This window comes from Exophiala viscosa (assembly GCF_022695815.1).
Source record: "Exophiala viscosa unplaced genomic scaffold EDD37scaffold_2, whole genome shotgun sequence".
NCBI classification, from domain to species: domain Eukaryota; kingdom Fungi; phylum Ascomycota; class Eurotiomycetes; order Chaetothyriales; family Herpotrichiellaceae; genus Exophiala; species Exophiala viscosa.
In genome coordinates, this window is record NW_026944354.1 from 4,185,096 (window position 1) to 4,201,430 (window position 16,335).

Here is a 16,335-nt window from a genome sequence, read left to right on the forward strand (position 1 = left end):
CTGACTGTAATCACATTCAGCCTTGCTTGCACATAGTCTAGAAATAGCATTGGCTCTAAGCGCACTCGGCACCAAATGCGATTGGGGGGATCATCATTGTCCATTCGGCGTATCGAGACGCTCATTTCCTTCGTCCTAATCAATGTCTACGACGATACACCGATCCACCAGACCATCCACAACGCCTTGTATACTCCACTTCCATTCCCAAAACTGTCGCCATAAGGTATCTTCGCCAGCAACATTCCCCACAGCATCTTCTAGCCCTTTAACACCGATCATGCCTTCCCTTTCCCTCCACAACTTCTCAGCCTCCTCGCCCGCACGCTTGACCTGCGCATCCTCGTCTTCGGCACGGTATAAATCGCACTTGTCACATTCGGTGCACTTCAAGCCTGGTGTTGGACGGAAATGCTCACAGAAGTGCCTGTATCCTTCGCCACCATCGGCGTTCGCGCCCGCTTTGCCAATGTTCTTCCGACACAGATAACACATGCTGTACCCGCATACGCAGGTTAACTTATTGCAGCCGGACGACTTGACGAAGCTGGTCCCGCAGCGCGGGCAGGTGCGCTTGATGGCTGCGGTCCGCGCAGCTTCGACGGTGGTGCGCAGTGAGACAATTAAGGGCTCGTGGCAGACGTGCGGATCGTGCCAGGCCTTTGAGCATTTGAGGCAGGATTTCCGCAAACAGGAGGGTCGTCGGCAGATGAAACGTGTAGTGTGTCTTGTCGACGCAGCGTGGCCGAGCGCTGTGTAGAAGAGGGACATGGAATACTTTGGCAGCAGCAGCATAATAGGAATGAGCAGGAAGAATATGCTGGGGAGGAGCTCAAGGAGCAAAATGAACAGGAAGATGTTAATGCCGCTGGGTCGACGGAACTTCCAGGTCAAATTCGCGGCTGAGGGGGTACCGTAGACTTGCTCGGCCTCGGCGTACGAGCAAAATGGGCAACGAATGATGGGTATGGCGGACATTTGGAGGTTGTGTTCAGCCAAACGATCCTCGAACCTGGTCCATGTCTCACTGCCTGAGCTTTCACGGAGAATGGCTCGTTGGACAAGGTCTTGAGGTACGAAGCCTTCGCAAGAGTCCTCCGCTGCCGATGCAAGGCACCTCAATGTGCCGCGTTCAACGTCGATTGACTTAGCCCAGCCTTGTCCGAAAATGGCTTCGTGCAGGGTGCGTCGTACACAGTCTAGACAAATCGTGTGATTCGACTGGGTGCATGATGAGATATCTTCGAAGGGGACATCGTTATAGCACACCTGACACTCAAACAAGGCGCCTGCTTCCTCTGCCTCTTTTACATTGAGTGCCTGGGCTAGTTCGAAGTCAATAACTTGCTGGTCTTTTCTCTGGGATTGGACCGGCGTCATGAACAGCGTCGACAGTTCCTGGTCCAGTTCGAGGCTTCCTGTAGTCAGCATTTTCGCGCCGCCGGGCTCCGACTTCGTCCTCTCCAGAAGTACTGACGGAGCCTCACTTTGAGATCGCCTCTTCTTGAATAGGCTTGTGAATGTATTCTTCCATGATCTGCTCGCAATGACTTGCAGCGTAGGTCGCGCGTGTGTGTAGGAATAGTTGACTTCGGCCAGTACTGCGTCAATGGCGCTCCGGCTGAGTGCACTGAACTCCCGTGCGACTATCCATTTGACAGCGTCAATGTATTCTTTCGTCCTGAACAAGTCGTCGACAAGAAGCGGCTCCTCCAAATCTCGTGGTGGTGTAATCATGCGCCCTCTAGCCCACTCCACCTTGTATTTGAGCAGTTGCTCGGTGCATATCGGGAGTCTACTGTCTCCGTCGAATCGAACGAGTAACTCCCGGAGGACTTCAATCTTGACATCGGGAAAGAGATCGGCAAGGACATGGAGGTCTTTATTCAAGCATTTTGAAGTGTCTTCATCTTTCTGTATCCGCGGTAAAGACTCTCTGGAGCCCGCGCGAAAGGGATTCTTGCGTAGTACTTCGCTGAGAGTGGAGCCTGGAGATGTCGCTCGCGGCGTAGGAGGCGTGGCTCGGGGTGTGGAGGGCGAGGAACTAGCAGGGCGTTTGGACGACTTTGACTGAAGCCACATCACAATGGCCGTGGACAGTCGACATGATCAGAAGGGAGTCTAGGTCAGGTAGGCATAAAGAAATGTAGTGTAGTTGATTACGGATGTGAGGCGGCGATACAAGTACGGATAAGGCTGACGAGAAGCCGAGTAGCCTTATGGCTGCAATGAAACCTAATTTGCTTGCGCTGTCACCGATTTTGCGGTTCCACTCCACTTCTGCGTTCTTGGTACACGTGATTGATTACAAAGCCAAAAAAAAAGTTATGCATCTTTGGCATGGGCTGAGGTATGTTAGGATCCAAGATATATTGGAATTATTTTGAAGGCCACTCACGCTCAATCGGGATTCGAACCTAAGATGGTCAATACGACTTCACAAATGAAGAAAACGTCCAACCCACCCGAGACCTGTCACATTTGGGTGGCTGTTCACAACCACGAGGGTGACCCGAAGCGACAATCATCTGTGGCAAGATCAGAACTGGATGTATATTGACCAGGAGAGGTAAAACGGACACCACTAGACCATTGAGCCAAAATTCTGGAGAATTTGTTCGTCGAATCTGGGACACAGAAATCAGCTGATTTTTGGGGTCATAAGAATATGTAACGCCAGATTTGTGGCCACAGAAGTGGGCTGCAACGGAGCTGTTCCGCACTTCTTCCTCCCTTATCGAGGCCCAGAACGCACGGCGCGGTTCTCCTTGTCGACGGGTGTTCTCATTCATCTCCACTATTTACTGTATGTCTCGTTGGGAGAGTCCTGAGGTGAGTCTAACTACTCCTCATATCCCGATAGTGATACTCTTAATGTCCAGATACTCTTCCAAAGCAGAAATCCCTCCTTCTCGACCAAGACCGCTCTCCAGAACACCGCCGAAGGGTGCCTCTGCAGCACTGACAAGGCCAACTCTGACACCGACCATACCGACCTTGAGCGCTTCGCTGACCCTCCACAGTCGTGAAATGTCTTCAGTGTAGAAGTACGCTGCCAGCCCGACGTCGGTAGTATTGGCCATCTTGATGACCTCCTCCTCTGTCTCGAATGGGACAAGGAAGGCCAACGGACCAAACGTCTCCTCTTCCATGAATTTCATGCCATCCTTACCGCCCTTAACGACGGTGGCAGGAAAGAAGTTCGGTCCACGGCTGTTGTCCGTGCCCCCGTGGAATACCTTCCCACCCTGATTGAGAGCGTCCTCAAGATGAGCCTCGACTTTGGTAACCGCCTTGCCTGCATACAGAGGTCCGAAGTTCACTTTCTTGTCCCAGACCGACCCGTAAGTGAAGGTCTTTTCGAGCCCTTTTGACAGGGCTTCTGCAAACTTCTCCAATATCGAAGCTTGCACGTATATCCGGTTAGCACAAACGCACGTTTGTCCAGATGATCGGAACTTGGAGGTGATGAGCCCTGGAGCGGATTAGCACACTTTCGCTAAGGACTGTGTGATGAGCATACCTGGCACAGCTTTATCAAGGTCGGCATCTTCAAAAACAATGAACGGTGCGTTCCCTCCCAGTTCGAGACTGGTCTTTTTGATCGTCTTTGCACATTCCGTATTCAGCAGTCTGCCAACGGCCGTCGACCCCGTGAAGCTGAGGTGCTTGACGGCAGGGTGACTACACAATTCCTTCCCGACCGAGGGGGTGTTCTCAGCGCCAGAAGTGACGACGTTGAAGACACCGGGAGGACCACCAGCCCTTTCAAAGAGCTTGGCAAGGGCGATGGCGCAAAGAGGAGTTTCCGGAGCAGGCTTGCACACGACTGTGTTTCCAGCTGCAATCGCCGCACCCACTTTACGAGTTACCATCGCCACAGGAGAGTTCCACGGCGTGATACAAGCGACCACTCCCTGAGGCTCCCTGATGGTGAGGATTCTGTTGTTGCCACGAAAAGCCGGGATTGTTTCGCCGAAGGTACGCTCCACGGCTCCTTCGAACCAGTCGATGAAGTCAATAGCATAGTTCACCGTCACGAGGGACTCGGTATACGGTTTGCCTAGCTCGAGGGTACACAAGGCAGCGAGATCCTCTTTGTTGGCTTTGATCTCATCGCCCCACCGCCGCATAAGCCACCTTCGCTCCCGGTGAGGAGTGCGCTTGTACGTCTCGAAAGCCTTACTCGCCGCCTCAATGGCTTTCCGTGTATCGTCACCGCTCAGGTCGGCAATGTCACAGATCTCGGCATCGTCCTCTGGGTCTGTTACATCGGATTAGGAGGCACTTCCTTCCGCGAAAAGCAGTGCACGACTCTCACCAGTAAGTTTGAAGGTCTTGCCAGACGAGGCATCTACCCATTGGCCCCCAATCAATGATCTCGTATCGATGAGAGAGGCATCTTTGAACTATTGCCTCAGTCAAACCACATGTTTGCATCGACTAGGAGGAAGATATCTCACCTCATAAGGTATCTCCTTCTTGAAGGGTCCTTTGGTTGCCATGGACCCCATTGTCGTGTAAGTCTTGCCGAGCGGTCTTGCCGAGGTGGGTAGAAGCGTACTCGCTCGATACCGAGTTGTCTTCCAAGCTTGTATAGAGGTTATCTTGTGGAGAAGGACACAGGAATTGAGATGCGTAATCCAAGCTGTTCTCATTTGGCGAATAACATAAGTCTACTCTTCGTCCTACCACGTCCATCGACACTTATTGCCCTCGTCGTCTGCTCCAACTCTACGACCACAACTGCGGGGGACAGACGCGGAGAACCTTTGCATAGCCGGACAGTTTTGGGCCCTGCGGAGACTCTCCGTCTTTCGCTGGACGACCATACTTATCTGCAGGATGTCCTACCGACTGCCTACCTAGGGCGCCGGGCGTTGGGTCACGCCCATTATGTGCGGGGACTGAAGGTCGGCCAATAGTCCGTGCTGGTGTCATTGTAGGTGTGCCACCATACCTCGGGATGCGAGCCCCTTTTCTGTGGTAGCCTGACCGGCCCGTCGAGCCTGTGTCCAGAAAAACTGGCACCGTACATGGTCCAGCGGGTTCGCGACAGCAATGCCTTGACTTGAAGCTGGTGCGAATGGACGGTGGAGCTGATGCGCGTCCTCCTGCCAAAGCTTAATGCTATATCATGGTGTGTAAAGGGTTCCAGGACGACAAGAAGCATAGTATCTATCTGAATCTGTAGAGCGACAACGGTCAGATGGTGCCAAATTTTCTGGAAGGAGGTTTGTCGTCTTTTCTGATGCTTTGAGCGTCATACCTAAGGCAAAGACAGTATCCGGAGTCCACTCTGTCGTAGTAGCTGATGAACAAAAACAACTACACAAAATAGCCCATTTTTAAAATGATCGGGTTCCAAAACGTTCAAGCTATTCTAATCGACCGACCATATCTCTTGCTAGATTTACAATTTTGGCTTTGCAGATCCCTGCAGTTCAGCACCAGCACCAGCGATGCACAATTTGCCAGTCTCCTTGACCTTGGTCTGGAAGATGACCTTGTTGCCTTCTTTCCACATCTCGGTCACCAGAGTCTGGCCTGGAATCACGGTGCCGGCGAAGCGGACCTTGATGTTCTTGATCAAGCCAAAGGTCTGCACGACGTGCTTGCCACTGAAGCCAAAGAAGCACAGACCGTGCAAAATGGGATCCTTGAAACCACCGACCTTGCTGAATTCCGGATCAATATGTAGAGGGTTTCGATCGCCGTTTAGTCTGTAGAGGGCTGCCTGGTCGTCTGTGGTTTGCTCCTCGACAACGGCATCTGGAGCACGCTTAGGTGGTTGGTATACCGTGGTGGCATTACCACGGTTGGCGCCCTTCTTCGGACCTCCGAAGCCCCCAGCGCCACGAATGAACACGGTAGACTCATTGTAGAAGAGATCCTCTCCAGTCTTCGCATCCTTTGTGACAACGCCTGTGACGACAATGCCGGCATTGCCCTTGTCTACTACCTCGACCAATTTAGGATATGACAATGTCTTTGCTGCAGTTGGGATAGGGAATTTCCTGATCTCCAGATACTGCTCGCCATGGAGCAGCATCATGGGTGAAAAGTTGGGTACAAGCTCGTCCAGGGAGAAGGGAGGCACTGCATTGAAAGGTGGAATGACACCGAACGTCGGCAAGACCTGGAAGTTGTCGTCGTTTTCGAAAACAAGAGGCAACTGCGTTCTCTTCGCGCCAACCGAGAGGTTGTACAGGATGACGTCGCGATCTTCGTAGTTGTACTCGGTCCCATCAGCCTTGGCCTGCTTAGTTTTCTCAATCGCGGCAAGGAAGTCTGTCTTCTCAGAGCTTGACTCGGAGCCTTTACTGCTCTTGTTCTCCATGTTTGCCATGATTGACTTGAGGGCATCTTGAGGGGTTTCTGGGTAGTCGCAACGGCCATCGTTAAAGTCAACAACCTTTGACCACTTCTCAACGACAAGCTCGGGAGTCAGTGGAACGTCGACTGGGAAGCCAACGCCGCCAGACCGCTGCCACCTTGTACGGGCTTGCCAACCACTGCCGACCTCGAAGAGAAGACCTGTCGGTGGATCTGGAACCTTATCAGAGCACAGCAGGAGCACAAGAGGAGCGACGTAGTCGGGTTTGAAGGCTTGCACCAACTCCTCGGGCAGGATTGATTTGGTCATTGCGGTACCAGCGTTCGGTGCAATGGTGTTGACGAAAATGTTATTCTTCCGTCCCTCAAGAGCAAGAGATCGAGAGAAGCCGAGAATACCACATTTCTAGACACGTTAGCAATCACTGAGTCTGAGGGATCGGAAAACTTACAGCTGCTGCATAGTTGGCCTGTCCAAAGTTGCCATAGATACCACTGGTACTCGTGGTGTTCACGATGCGACCGTACTTTTGCTTCACCATGTAAGGATAAGCTGCTTTGCTGACTTTGTAGGTACCACGTAGATGGACTTTGATGACCTGTTCCCACTGTTCGTCACTCATATTGCCGAAGGCCTTGTCTCGGAGAATTCCAGCGTTGTTAATCAAGATATCAACTCTGCCGAAGGTGTCAATGGCAGTCTTGACAACTGCGTCACCATCATTGACATCAGCCTTATTGCCAACAGCCTTTCCACCAAGTTTCTGAATTTCTTGGACGACTGTGTCGGGGTTCACAAGGTCATTGACGACAACGGAAGCGCCGAGTTTGGCAAAGGCCAAACAGTAAGCTCGACCCAGACTAGAAGATACGTCAGCAAACGCAATGCCCTGCAACTTGTATGAACATACCCAGCACCGCCACCAGTAACCAGCGCAACTTTGCCGTCGAATCTGATCTCTTCGCCAAGGTCATTGCTTCCCATTTTTAACGAATCCTCCAATTTGGAGACCATATCTGCAACACCACTGGCGTGCTCGGGCTCGGAGAAATCGTTCACGGCGGCCCAACCTTTCAATATTGCGCCAGGAGTGTAGGTTGAGTCAGCCTTCAAAAGCAGACCTTTGGCACGTTCCCACCGCAGCTTGGCCATGTGACCACCTCCAACTTCGAAGATACCACCAGTCTCGGTTGTGTTTGAGGAATGGACCAGCGTTGCCACTAGGGGGACAATCCAATCAGGTTTGAGGTTGGCCAGAACATCGGGAGGCATGACTGTTTCGGTCATGCGGCTGGCGGCAATAGGGGCAATGACATTAGCAAGAATGTTGTATTTCTGTCCCTCCTTGGCCAGAGTCTCGGTGAAGCCGACCTGGGCGAGTTTGGCAGCAGAATAGTTGCATTGACCAAAGCTGCCGAAGAGACCTGCTGCCGAAGCAGTGTTGATGACTCTGCCGTATTTTTGTTTTCGGAAATGTGGCCAGGCGGCTCTTGCGCACTTATACGCACCCTTGACATGGACAGCATTGATGAGATCCCAGTCAGAATCCTTCATGTTCTTGAAGCTGATATCTCGCAGGATGCCGGCATTGTTAATGAGGATATCGATTCGGCCAAAGTTGTCGATGGCAGTCTGAACGATTTTGTCGCCATTCTCGACGCTGTCGTAGTTGCCGACGGCTTTGCCGCCAGCCTTTTTGATCTCATCGACTACTACATCTGCAGCCTGCGGAATTGTCATACGTCAGATTGTATGACCGAAGCATGTGACAGAAAACACCGACCTTTGTGCCAGCACCTTCACCCTTGAAAGAGCCACCCAAGTCGTTTACCACGACATTGGCACCTCTGGACGCAAAGAATAGTGCGTATGCCTTTCCCAGACCACCGCCAGCGCCAGTGACGACGACGGTCTGGTTATCAAAACGAAGCTCTTGTACCATCTCTTCTACCTGCGGCTCATGCGGATTAGGAAGGGGAGGAGAACAACAGGCTCGGTTGTACTACGAGAAGAGGAACTCGTGAGGTTTGTGAACAGAAAATATCTTCAATTTGAGATATAGAGGGTGCAATGAAAGAAGAAGGAGAGATGGGCATGGATCGGGACGATGATGAAAGGATGTCAACTTCGTTTATACAGACTGCGACTTGCTGAGAATGGCAATTGCAACTGAATGAGCCGAGGCACATTTGACCGAGTCTCAATATAACGGCAATGAAAATGTCACGTGGGGCTTCTTCTTGACTGACAGGATATCTGCCCCAAACTTACCCTGTATCTTGGTCGATCATTCTGTCAGACGAGCACATATTCAGTTGTCAGCATCCGGCAAAAGCTCTGGCTCCCATCCGATCCCCGACCTCCACCTTTTTCCACCGTTGACAGGGCAATTTTCTTCGGCATGCATGTGAAACGCGGGTGAAGTCCTCAATGCTCACCTGACAAACCTCATCGTCAATGTCACTTAGGTTTGTGATCTATCCCATCTTGTCAGTATATACCGACGAGGAAGAAGCCATACCTCGTTACCACCATCAATATATACTCTGATCTTCATTCTGTGGGGCTGTCCCTTGTCGAGATAGGCGGCATACTCTCTGCGGCTCTCCGGTCGATTGTTTAGCCGCTCATCTTGATGTCAAATCTCGGATTAGCAGATAACGATATCTCGACGTCGTCCTGATCTGACTTGACACGATCTCATGGCGACTCTTGACCTGCGAGTCAGCTCTCATCATGTCTGAAATCCGGGATGACAAAGCCCAACATGTGGTCCCATTCATCCTCTCCCTGCTATCTCAACACCAAACTCAACATGCTAACAACTCCAATCCACCGCCCTTCTTCATCGGGCTCAATGGTGTTCAAGGCGCTGGCAAATCCGTTCTGGTTGACATTCTGAAGAAGACACTGTCATCTCCTCCACACAATCTCTCAGCAGTAGTATTCTCTCTCGATGACCTCTACCTCACGCATGGCGACCAAGTCTTGTTGGCCCAATCTCACCCAGACAATCCGCTGCTACAACATCGAGGCCAACCCTCGACGCACGACGTCCCACTAGGCCTGTCCGTATTCGCAAGCTTGAAAGCCAGCAAACCGACCAAAATTCCACAATACAACAAAGCCGCATTTTCTGGCCAAGGCGACCGAGTCCCTGAGAGTGAATGGGAGGAAGTCAACACCGACCCATCCTCGCCAGTCCGCGTAGTGCTTTTCGAGGGCTGGTCCGTCGGATTCCGGCCACTAACCCCACAAATCCTCGAAGCAAAACATGCAGCAGCAGTATCAGCACTGCAGAACTCAACACCTTCCAACCCCTACAAGGGTCGACTCGGCCACAACACGTTGAAGAGCGTCATGGCCATCAACGACGCCCTCAGGACATACGACGAACTCACCTCACAGCTGGACGCATTTATCCACATCGACGCCGCGGATCCGCTGTACGTGTACAAATGGCGTCTCGAGCAGGAAGCCAACCTGCGCGCCTCACGCGGCTCCGGCATGACGGATGAGCAGGTCAAACACTTTGTCGACGGATATTACCCAGCCTACGAGCTGTACACGGACACATTGCGCGACGGTGTCTTCAAAGACACAAAAACCGACTGGCAGGGCAGACAATTACGACTCATTGTCGGCCAGGACCGGAAAGTCAAGGAGGTGGTGACGATATAGGCGGGACAGAGACTTCTCGTCCTCTTTGCGTCCCAGCCCTCGTTAACCATAGCAACTATGGTATTCCTTTCGAGGTCTTTCTTTCTTTCTCTCATCGCCATGCCATGTGAGAGGGGACGACCATCTACGGATCTATCCAATTCCACAGATGTGAGCCAAGAAAAAGATTTGAGACTTCGGAAGATGAAGAATGACCAGGTTCTGGTGGGTGCGCCGGTGCGGCGCATGAAGGCCGAAGTTCGAAATCATCCCGGCCGGAGTACCAGGAATTTCGGTTTCCATATGCCCACCTCACCCTCCATGACCACAAGTGAAAACTTGGATTTGCTGAGCAATCTCTGACTCACAACGTTACCGTAGCATTCAAGACGATTTCACCATCACACCGCCATTCTATTGCATCGAAGCGAGGTCCTTTACCGAGCCGACCCGATCACCCATGCCGAATGTGTAAGTTAGTAAAACCGAGTATCAAATACTCATCATATGCGAGCCTCACTCACGAACGTCCATGCCGAGGGAAACCAAGCTAAAGTCCGGCATCCACAATCTTAGTGCGTAGGCATACCATGTACTACTGCAAGCCGTAGGTACCAATTACCAATTACCATATGTATTTTCCTAGGGACTAAATGTTAGCGCACCAAGACTTGAATCACGCTGTGCTTGGCCCATGCGCTGTAGATCTCTTCGTGTGGCCGTCATCGAAGATCATCCGCATGCAACCGAAGTCGCAGGACTCCGTACTTATTGGAGTGTAGCTGGCCAAATGCGCGACCCCGAAAATATGCAAATCCCTACCTGGGTAGCTTACCTCATACCGAGCGTACCATATATGCAGTAGCGCGACACAACCTCGCTAGCAACGGCAGCTCTTTGAAACTTGGAAAACCCCACCTTTAGCACCTCTGGCACGTCACTTTGACAGAACCCGATCAAGGATGGTCTACTTAGGCTACCATAGGACGTTGGGACCTGGTTTCCCCATGCTAAACCTCGTTAGCGCGAAACATCTCTGAGGATCGTCGTTCATAGATGGGAAATGTCCTTCTCGAATGTTGGATTTTGCGCTGTGAAATACCCAGACGCAGAATTCCGTTTGGGATTTCTCGGACCTCTCCCGTAATCTTCTGCGGACCTCCCTCCGACGACGTTGCAGAAAACATGAGATCATGAACACTAAATGTGTGCGTTACACTGCGAGTTAGTAACAAGTGTCTTTCGCCGTGAGCTTCCTTGGAAGTTTGAGTTCCCAGCACCATTCGGGAAAATTCGTAGGCCACGAAAAAGAGCACAGATGCAGGGCCTGGCTCGCGCTCCTGACACCGCCTCTCTCGGCTCAATAACTATTTGTGATATAGCGGGTGGAATTTTGTAGGCGCAAAGTGTTTCCACTGACTATCACAGGTCCCGCAACGTGGCTGCCACAGCCACAATCGACGTCGTATTTTCCCCGCTGACCTAATCGATCGGCCATTGTGAAACGACCGAATATGCAGACGCATTGCGAGACTATTGTCCACTGCTCCGAGGCTTTCAGCCTTGACAGGTCTTTCCCATCGAGATCCCCTGCAGATAAGGTGATGAATCGAGTTAGATATCATGCCAACAGAGGAGTTGGAACCTAGAGTTAGCTTGAACTCTATTCATACGACAATAAGGGTTGCCGAAACAAACGAGGTTGGCCATGCGAGTATCAAACATCAAACCTATGCTATCCTAGGAACAGCAGTAGGTCGACAGTGCGCCAAAACCATGCATTCATGTCGTGCTAGCGGCGCCCAAGACAACCGGATGAGGAATTGAATCATTAAATCGCTTGATATTCGTTCCTATTCCCTCAGCTATCTCCAAGGCTCGATGCTCGGCGAACACAAGCAGCTACGCATGCAGACGCGCGTTTGATGAACACTGAAGTTGCTGGATGTGGTGCATCACGAGGCTCCAGTGAATGAAGATCTTCATTTTTCCCCTCGGAGACGCATGTGAGTTGATCCTCGACGACCCCAATACGATCTTCGTATTCTCCTGGACCTCAAGTCCCGGGATAGATCAAGATTTGGTATCGACAAAATACCCGAGTTCTCTCGCTTTAGGGTCTGAAGATCCTAATTTTCTGGGGGGATCGTCCACACAAGTACCCTCTGCGGCTTCGGCTATTCGGTTCAAGATGACAGATAACAATGATTTGTACCGAGAGGCGCACCTTGACTCGGCGAAAACCTACACTCGGATAGAAGATCATCGAGTTCCGAACCTCCGAACCTATCGTAGGAAGAGCATTGCGTGGTTGGAACGGTCCGCACCCAGGAGAACCGTCATTCTGGCGTGTCCGACCGTCATATCCCGCGCAGCCCAGACGATCTCCCGTGTCAGATAATGATCGAGATAAAGATTCGCGATGAACACTAGATCCATTCGGCTAGCTTTCGCTTCGTCTTCAACGCTTCGCCAAGGATGCTCTGTGTGTGAGATGCCCCCATGAGTTAGTCAGAGAAGTTGTCTCGGGCGAGATGTCTTGGACGAGAGGAGGAGATGCCCAGCCTCTAGTGCCTGAGACTGGCCCTCGCTTATAGACGTAGTCGATGTATGCCATGAAGGTGCTATACCTCCCCAAGTGTCGGTCGACCCTGCCCTCCCGTTGGCTTCTACAACGGTACATTAGAGGTTGCAAGAGTCAAGATTCGTCGCATCTTCGACATGTAAGATGACGTCAAACTGAATATACCAGAGGCAACGGCTTGTGGCTGGTGGTATTCTTCATCTCAAGCAGTTGCACGATACTTGATATGGTCGAATAGATTTGAGGGTCCAGGAGAATGTCCACTTCTGCCCTGTTTCTCGATACCAGGTGCCTACCTTTCCTTAGTTAGCACAAAGCTATCTCAAATGGGTCCTTCCCGTCATCCAACAGCATCCCTCTGGAGACGGTATGTCCAACAGACATCAGTTCTTTGATGTGTTGTTTATGCCCGGAAGAAAAAGGCGATTGCGCCGCTGATGCCATAACGAAGGCACTCCGGGATCTTTTAGCGGGGCGGTAGCATACTACTCTACCGAGACATTGGATACGGGTACTTCCTGGGATGCAGGCTGGCGTACCATGAATCATGACTCTGTAGACTTACTAAAGTGTTCTTGCACTAGCCATATCCTATCTTGTCTCGTTGGATACTTGTAGGATAGCACAGACACCTGCAAATGCAGGGCAAGGTGGACACCTGGCCATGCTGGAACGACGCTAAGTGGAGCTCATTGCTCGATAGGTTATGCTACACCTCGCGTGTCGACTGCACATGAGACTAAGAATGCTCGTTGATTGTGTCGACTACACTAGGGTGAAGTTGCCATCCGCAAATCGCCGGCACCGTCAACACCATCGATTTCATTGCCTTGAGACATGCGAGGTGAAAGAGCAGAACGTCTGGACTGGATGGATGATACCGAGATGAAATTGATCCCTAATATGAACCGATGTTTAGTTTACAGTATGCCGCCCACCCCCAAAGAATACGCTATGATGATCTCCTGCTTCATCGCCCGAGTCTATACCCCCTATCAAATCGATTTGTTGCCGATGGCTTTGAGATGTACATCACTGAAGTCAAGGTTAGCGATGTGGTACTTTTGTTCAAATGGCAGTCTTGTATGTCAAGAGAGTAGGAAAACGACGGGAAATGATGCTGAACATCCTCGCAAATTGAAATCATGACCTAGGACGCATGGGTCCACAATTTGAGGCTCCGAGTTGTGACAATGTCCATTGAGTGAACCCGGCATGCTATAAGAAGGACGAAAAGATGGGATGTACTCACAAGATCAGTGTTGAATTAGGTGGAATCAAGCCGGGGAAGCCCCTGTAAAATCACATGTATTAGTTTCGCTCGAGGTGCCAAGGGGCATGAGATCAGCTGTAGTCTCATGCATTGCATGCAACATGGCCTGAAAATGGCAAAACGTGGTTGCACAGCATTGCGGAAGGTCCGTCCAAGGTTGAAGATTCTTCCCCTCAACCTCGGTCGGGCCAGACTGCCTTTCTCGGAACGATGTTTTCAAGGAGAAGAACTAACCTTTCGCCATATCCAAGAGTACTACACGAGGGTTAGCTCAATATTCGTTTGTTAGACTTGAGATGAAAGCAATGACAGAAGGCGTCAGGATCATGTCCTATACTGGCGTTGACTCGAGGCCACGAAGGAGTCTTATGGAAAGAGCAAATTCGGATCCATCCGACACCAAAGGAAAGAATGCAACAAAACAGAAAGACGTCTGTTACTCACCCTGGAATGGTCAAAGTGCTTTTCTCACCCAAGGACATCGTAGGTACGCCCTGATCCCAACCTGGCCAGAGTCAGAAACCCGACATGGAATTTGTGTTAGCCAAACGTCATACCTGGAATCACCCGTCCAATGCCGATCTGGACTATGAAGTCTGCACGTCCGACCGAGCTGTCAAATCTATCGCAATATGAGTTAGAAGTTATGAAAACACTGGCCATGCTGGCTGGAATCGGTATGTGGCGACGTACTGTCTGCCCTTGTAGTCATTTGCAGCTTGAGCTGGATCGTATAGCCAACCAGTATAGTCCATCGTGACCGTATCACCGCGTTTGGGAAAGTCAGAACCGTTGCCTGGCGTGATAACACGCTTTTCCAGCTTGGAAGCCATTGCTGTGATGTCGAACAATGAGAATGTGCCGGAAGCCGTATGATGCAGGGCAGTGAGTGGTCTAAGGGCAATGTGATATACAGCAGAGATCTGTGGATGTAATAGGACAGAGGTGTCGCTTAGTGGTGGTTGAAGAATGTATGGGAAGAGTGTGATAAATTTTAAATTTACCAGGGCGTAAGATATTGGGACGCAATGGATGATTTTATAAGGGAGGAGTGATGAATGGCTTCGACTTGTGGAGAGATGGCGGTGGACACTTTCGGATGCTCTTCTCCAGGCAAGAATAGTCGCTTTAGGCAGACAGAATTAACTATGATAGGGGAAGATCAGTGCACGCTCTCGATGATGCACGATGGGTCTTGATGATATGACAGCCCGGTAAAGCCTCCCAAATACCAATTCCCAATTCACCTAGGCATTTTTTTAGTGGAATGCACAAGCCCTATGCAGGACAACGCAAGCGTCCGCGAACGGGCCAGATCCCAGATCGGAGGCAGCATGGTGCCACAGGTTCACGAATGACAGAGGCTAACGTAACTTGACTGGGCGTAACGCAGGTCACTTCCGTCGGAAAAAGAAACTGGTATTTCTTAACGGTACATGCTAACCAAAGACTATGTAGGTACCTACCCAAACCATGGCTAGCGCTGGGTCATATCAGTTTTCTGACAGCGCTTTAGCGAAAGGCCGGGTCTTGAGGAGCTTACCGTCTCTTCGGACGTTGGTTTGACTGGTGCAGGGATCAGGGGTTAATCAGGACGAGCCGGCCGCGAACGTATGAACACTGGAAGAATGATCTGTCAGCCTAGAGGAAAAATTCCTGTAATGGCGGGGCAAGGACGGGATCGCGGAAGAAAAGTCAAGGGATTGACGCAAGCCACCCTATGTGACAAAACGGTGAAGAGATTCGCGTTTTAGGGAATCGAAATCCTCTTGTTTCCAAAAGGAAACAGTTTGCGCACCTTTGATACCACCAATGTAAGCAATGATGCGGCAGGGTTGAAGAGGAATGGACGATGACGATGATGGCCTGGGGTAGAGGAACATACCCTGGTATCAACAGCACGCTGCAGATGGAGGGGCAACAACTGAGGGGCATGCACTAACTGGCATGTTCTCTCTCTCGACTTTCCCCTTTTCCTCGTTCCTTTAGGAGTAAAAAGTCTTTCGCGTCTCCAGTAAACTGGATTCCAAGTGTCAGCTGTCAATTAGAGTTGAGATCTTCTTTTTTGCAGCAACTCAAGGGTGGAAAAAGACCCCGAGAGGAGTTTGACTGTTTGACCTGCTGGCTGCGCATAATGGGGCCAGAAAGTCAAGTGTGACACACCCAAAGCGGAGGATGGCGCAACGCCATGTTTTGCTGCAGCATCTCGTCTTGGACAAGGTCGATGGGTCATGGCTGTTCGCCAAATAGGCTTTGGCATGATCGGAGCCAGGCGCGGGAACCAAGTCACCCAACAGCGTGGTTGACCATTGAGATACAGCGGATATTGCATCGACAGCGCCACGACCTACTCCACCTGCAGAGGTACGTACCCAGAGGGGGTCATGATCTGGCATTTGGCGTCGTCTAGCAGCACTTGGATTCACGACTCTGCGGGACGCCGGGACTTGGCCTGGTGCAAGGTGAAAGGGAGACGGGATT

At 51.2% G+C, this 16,335-nt stretch overlaps 5 protein-coding genes across 5 annotated transcripts; 1 reads left to right on the plus strand and 4 right to left on the minus strand.

The window, feature by feature from the left end:
• Positions 1-15: 15 nt before the first annotated feature.
• Positions 16-2,190, minus strand: EDD37DRAFT_295961 (uncharacterized protein). The gene has a single exon (XM_062811174.1). The coding sequence runs from the start codon at positions 2,080-2,082 to the stop codon at positions 136-138; it is 1,947 nt and encodes a 648-aa protein (XP_062674070.1). The 5' UTR covers positions 2,083-2,190; the 3' UTR covers positions 16-135.
• A 443-nt stretch (positions 2,191-2,633) lies between these two features.
• On the minus strand, positions 2,634-4,729 carry EDD37DRAFT_624489 (Aldehyde/histidinol dehydrogenase). Its single transcript, XM_062816166.1, has 4 exons — positions 4,464-4,729; positions 4,322-4,409; positions 3,524-4,264; positions 2,634-3,475 (listed from the first exon to the last, which is right to left on the minus strand). The coding sequence occupies exons 1-4, from the start codon at positions 4,656-4,658 to the stop codon at positions 2,850-2,852; spliced, it is 1,650 nt and encodes a 549-aa protein (XP_062674071.1). The 5' UTR covers positions 4,659-4,729; the 3' UTR covers positions 2,634-2,849.
• A 564-nt stretch (positions 4,730-5,293) lies between these two features.
• EDD37DRAFT_295957 (peroxisomal hydratase-dehydrogenase-epimerase) lies at positions 5,294-8,493 on the minus strand. Its single transcript, XM_062811173.1, has 4 exons — positions 8,121-8,493; positions 7,248-8,062; positions 6,789-7,197; positions 5,294-6,742 (listed from the first exon to the last, which is right to left on the minus strand). Exons 1-4 carry the CDS (start codon positions 8,277-8,279, stop codon positions 5,414-5,416), a joined length of 2,712 nt encoding a protein of 903 aa, XP_062674072.1. The 5' UTR covers positions 8,280-8,493; the 3' UTR covers positions 5,294-5,413.
• Positions 8,494-8,721: 228 nt separating this feature from the next.
• Positions 8,722-10,421, plus strand: EDD37DRAFT_297747 (glycerate kinase). The gene has a single exon (XM_062811178.1). It carries the CDS (start codon positions 9,074-9,076, stop codon positions 10,016-10,018), a length of 945 nt encoding a protein of 314 aa, XP_062674073.1. The 5' UTR covers positions 8,722-9,073; the 3' UTR covers positions 10,019-10,421.
• Positions 10,422-13,576: 3,155 nt separating this feature from the next.
• On the minus strand, positions 13,577-14,687 carry EDD37DRAFT_647840 (peptidylprolyl isomerase; the record flags this gene model as incomplete). The annotated part of the gene is made up of 4 exons (XM_062817944.1): positions 13,577-13,616; positions 14,299-14,359; positions 14,412-14,476; positions 14,548-14,687. 4 exons carry the CDS (start codon positions 14,685-14,687, stop codon positions 13,577-13,579), a joined length of 306 nt encoding a protein of 101 aa, XP_062674074.1.
• Positions 14,688-16,335: the final 1,648 nt, after the last annotated feature.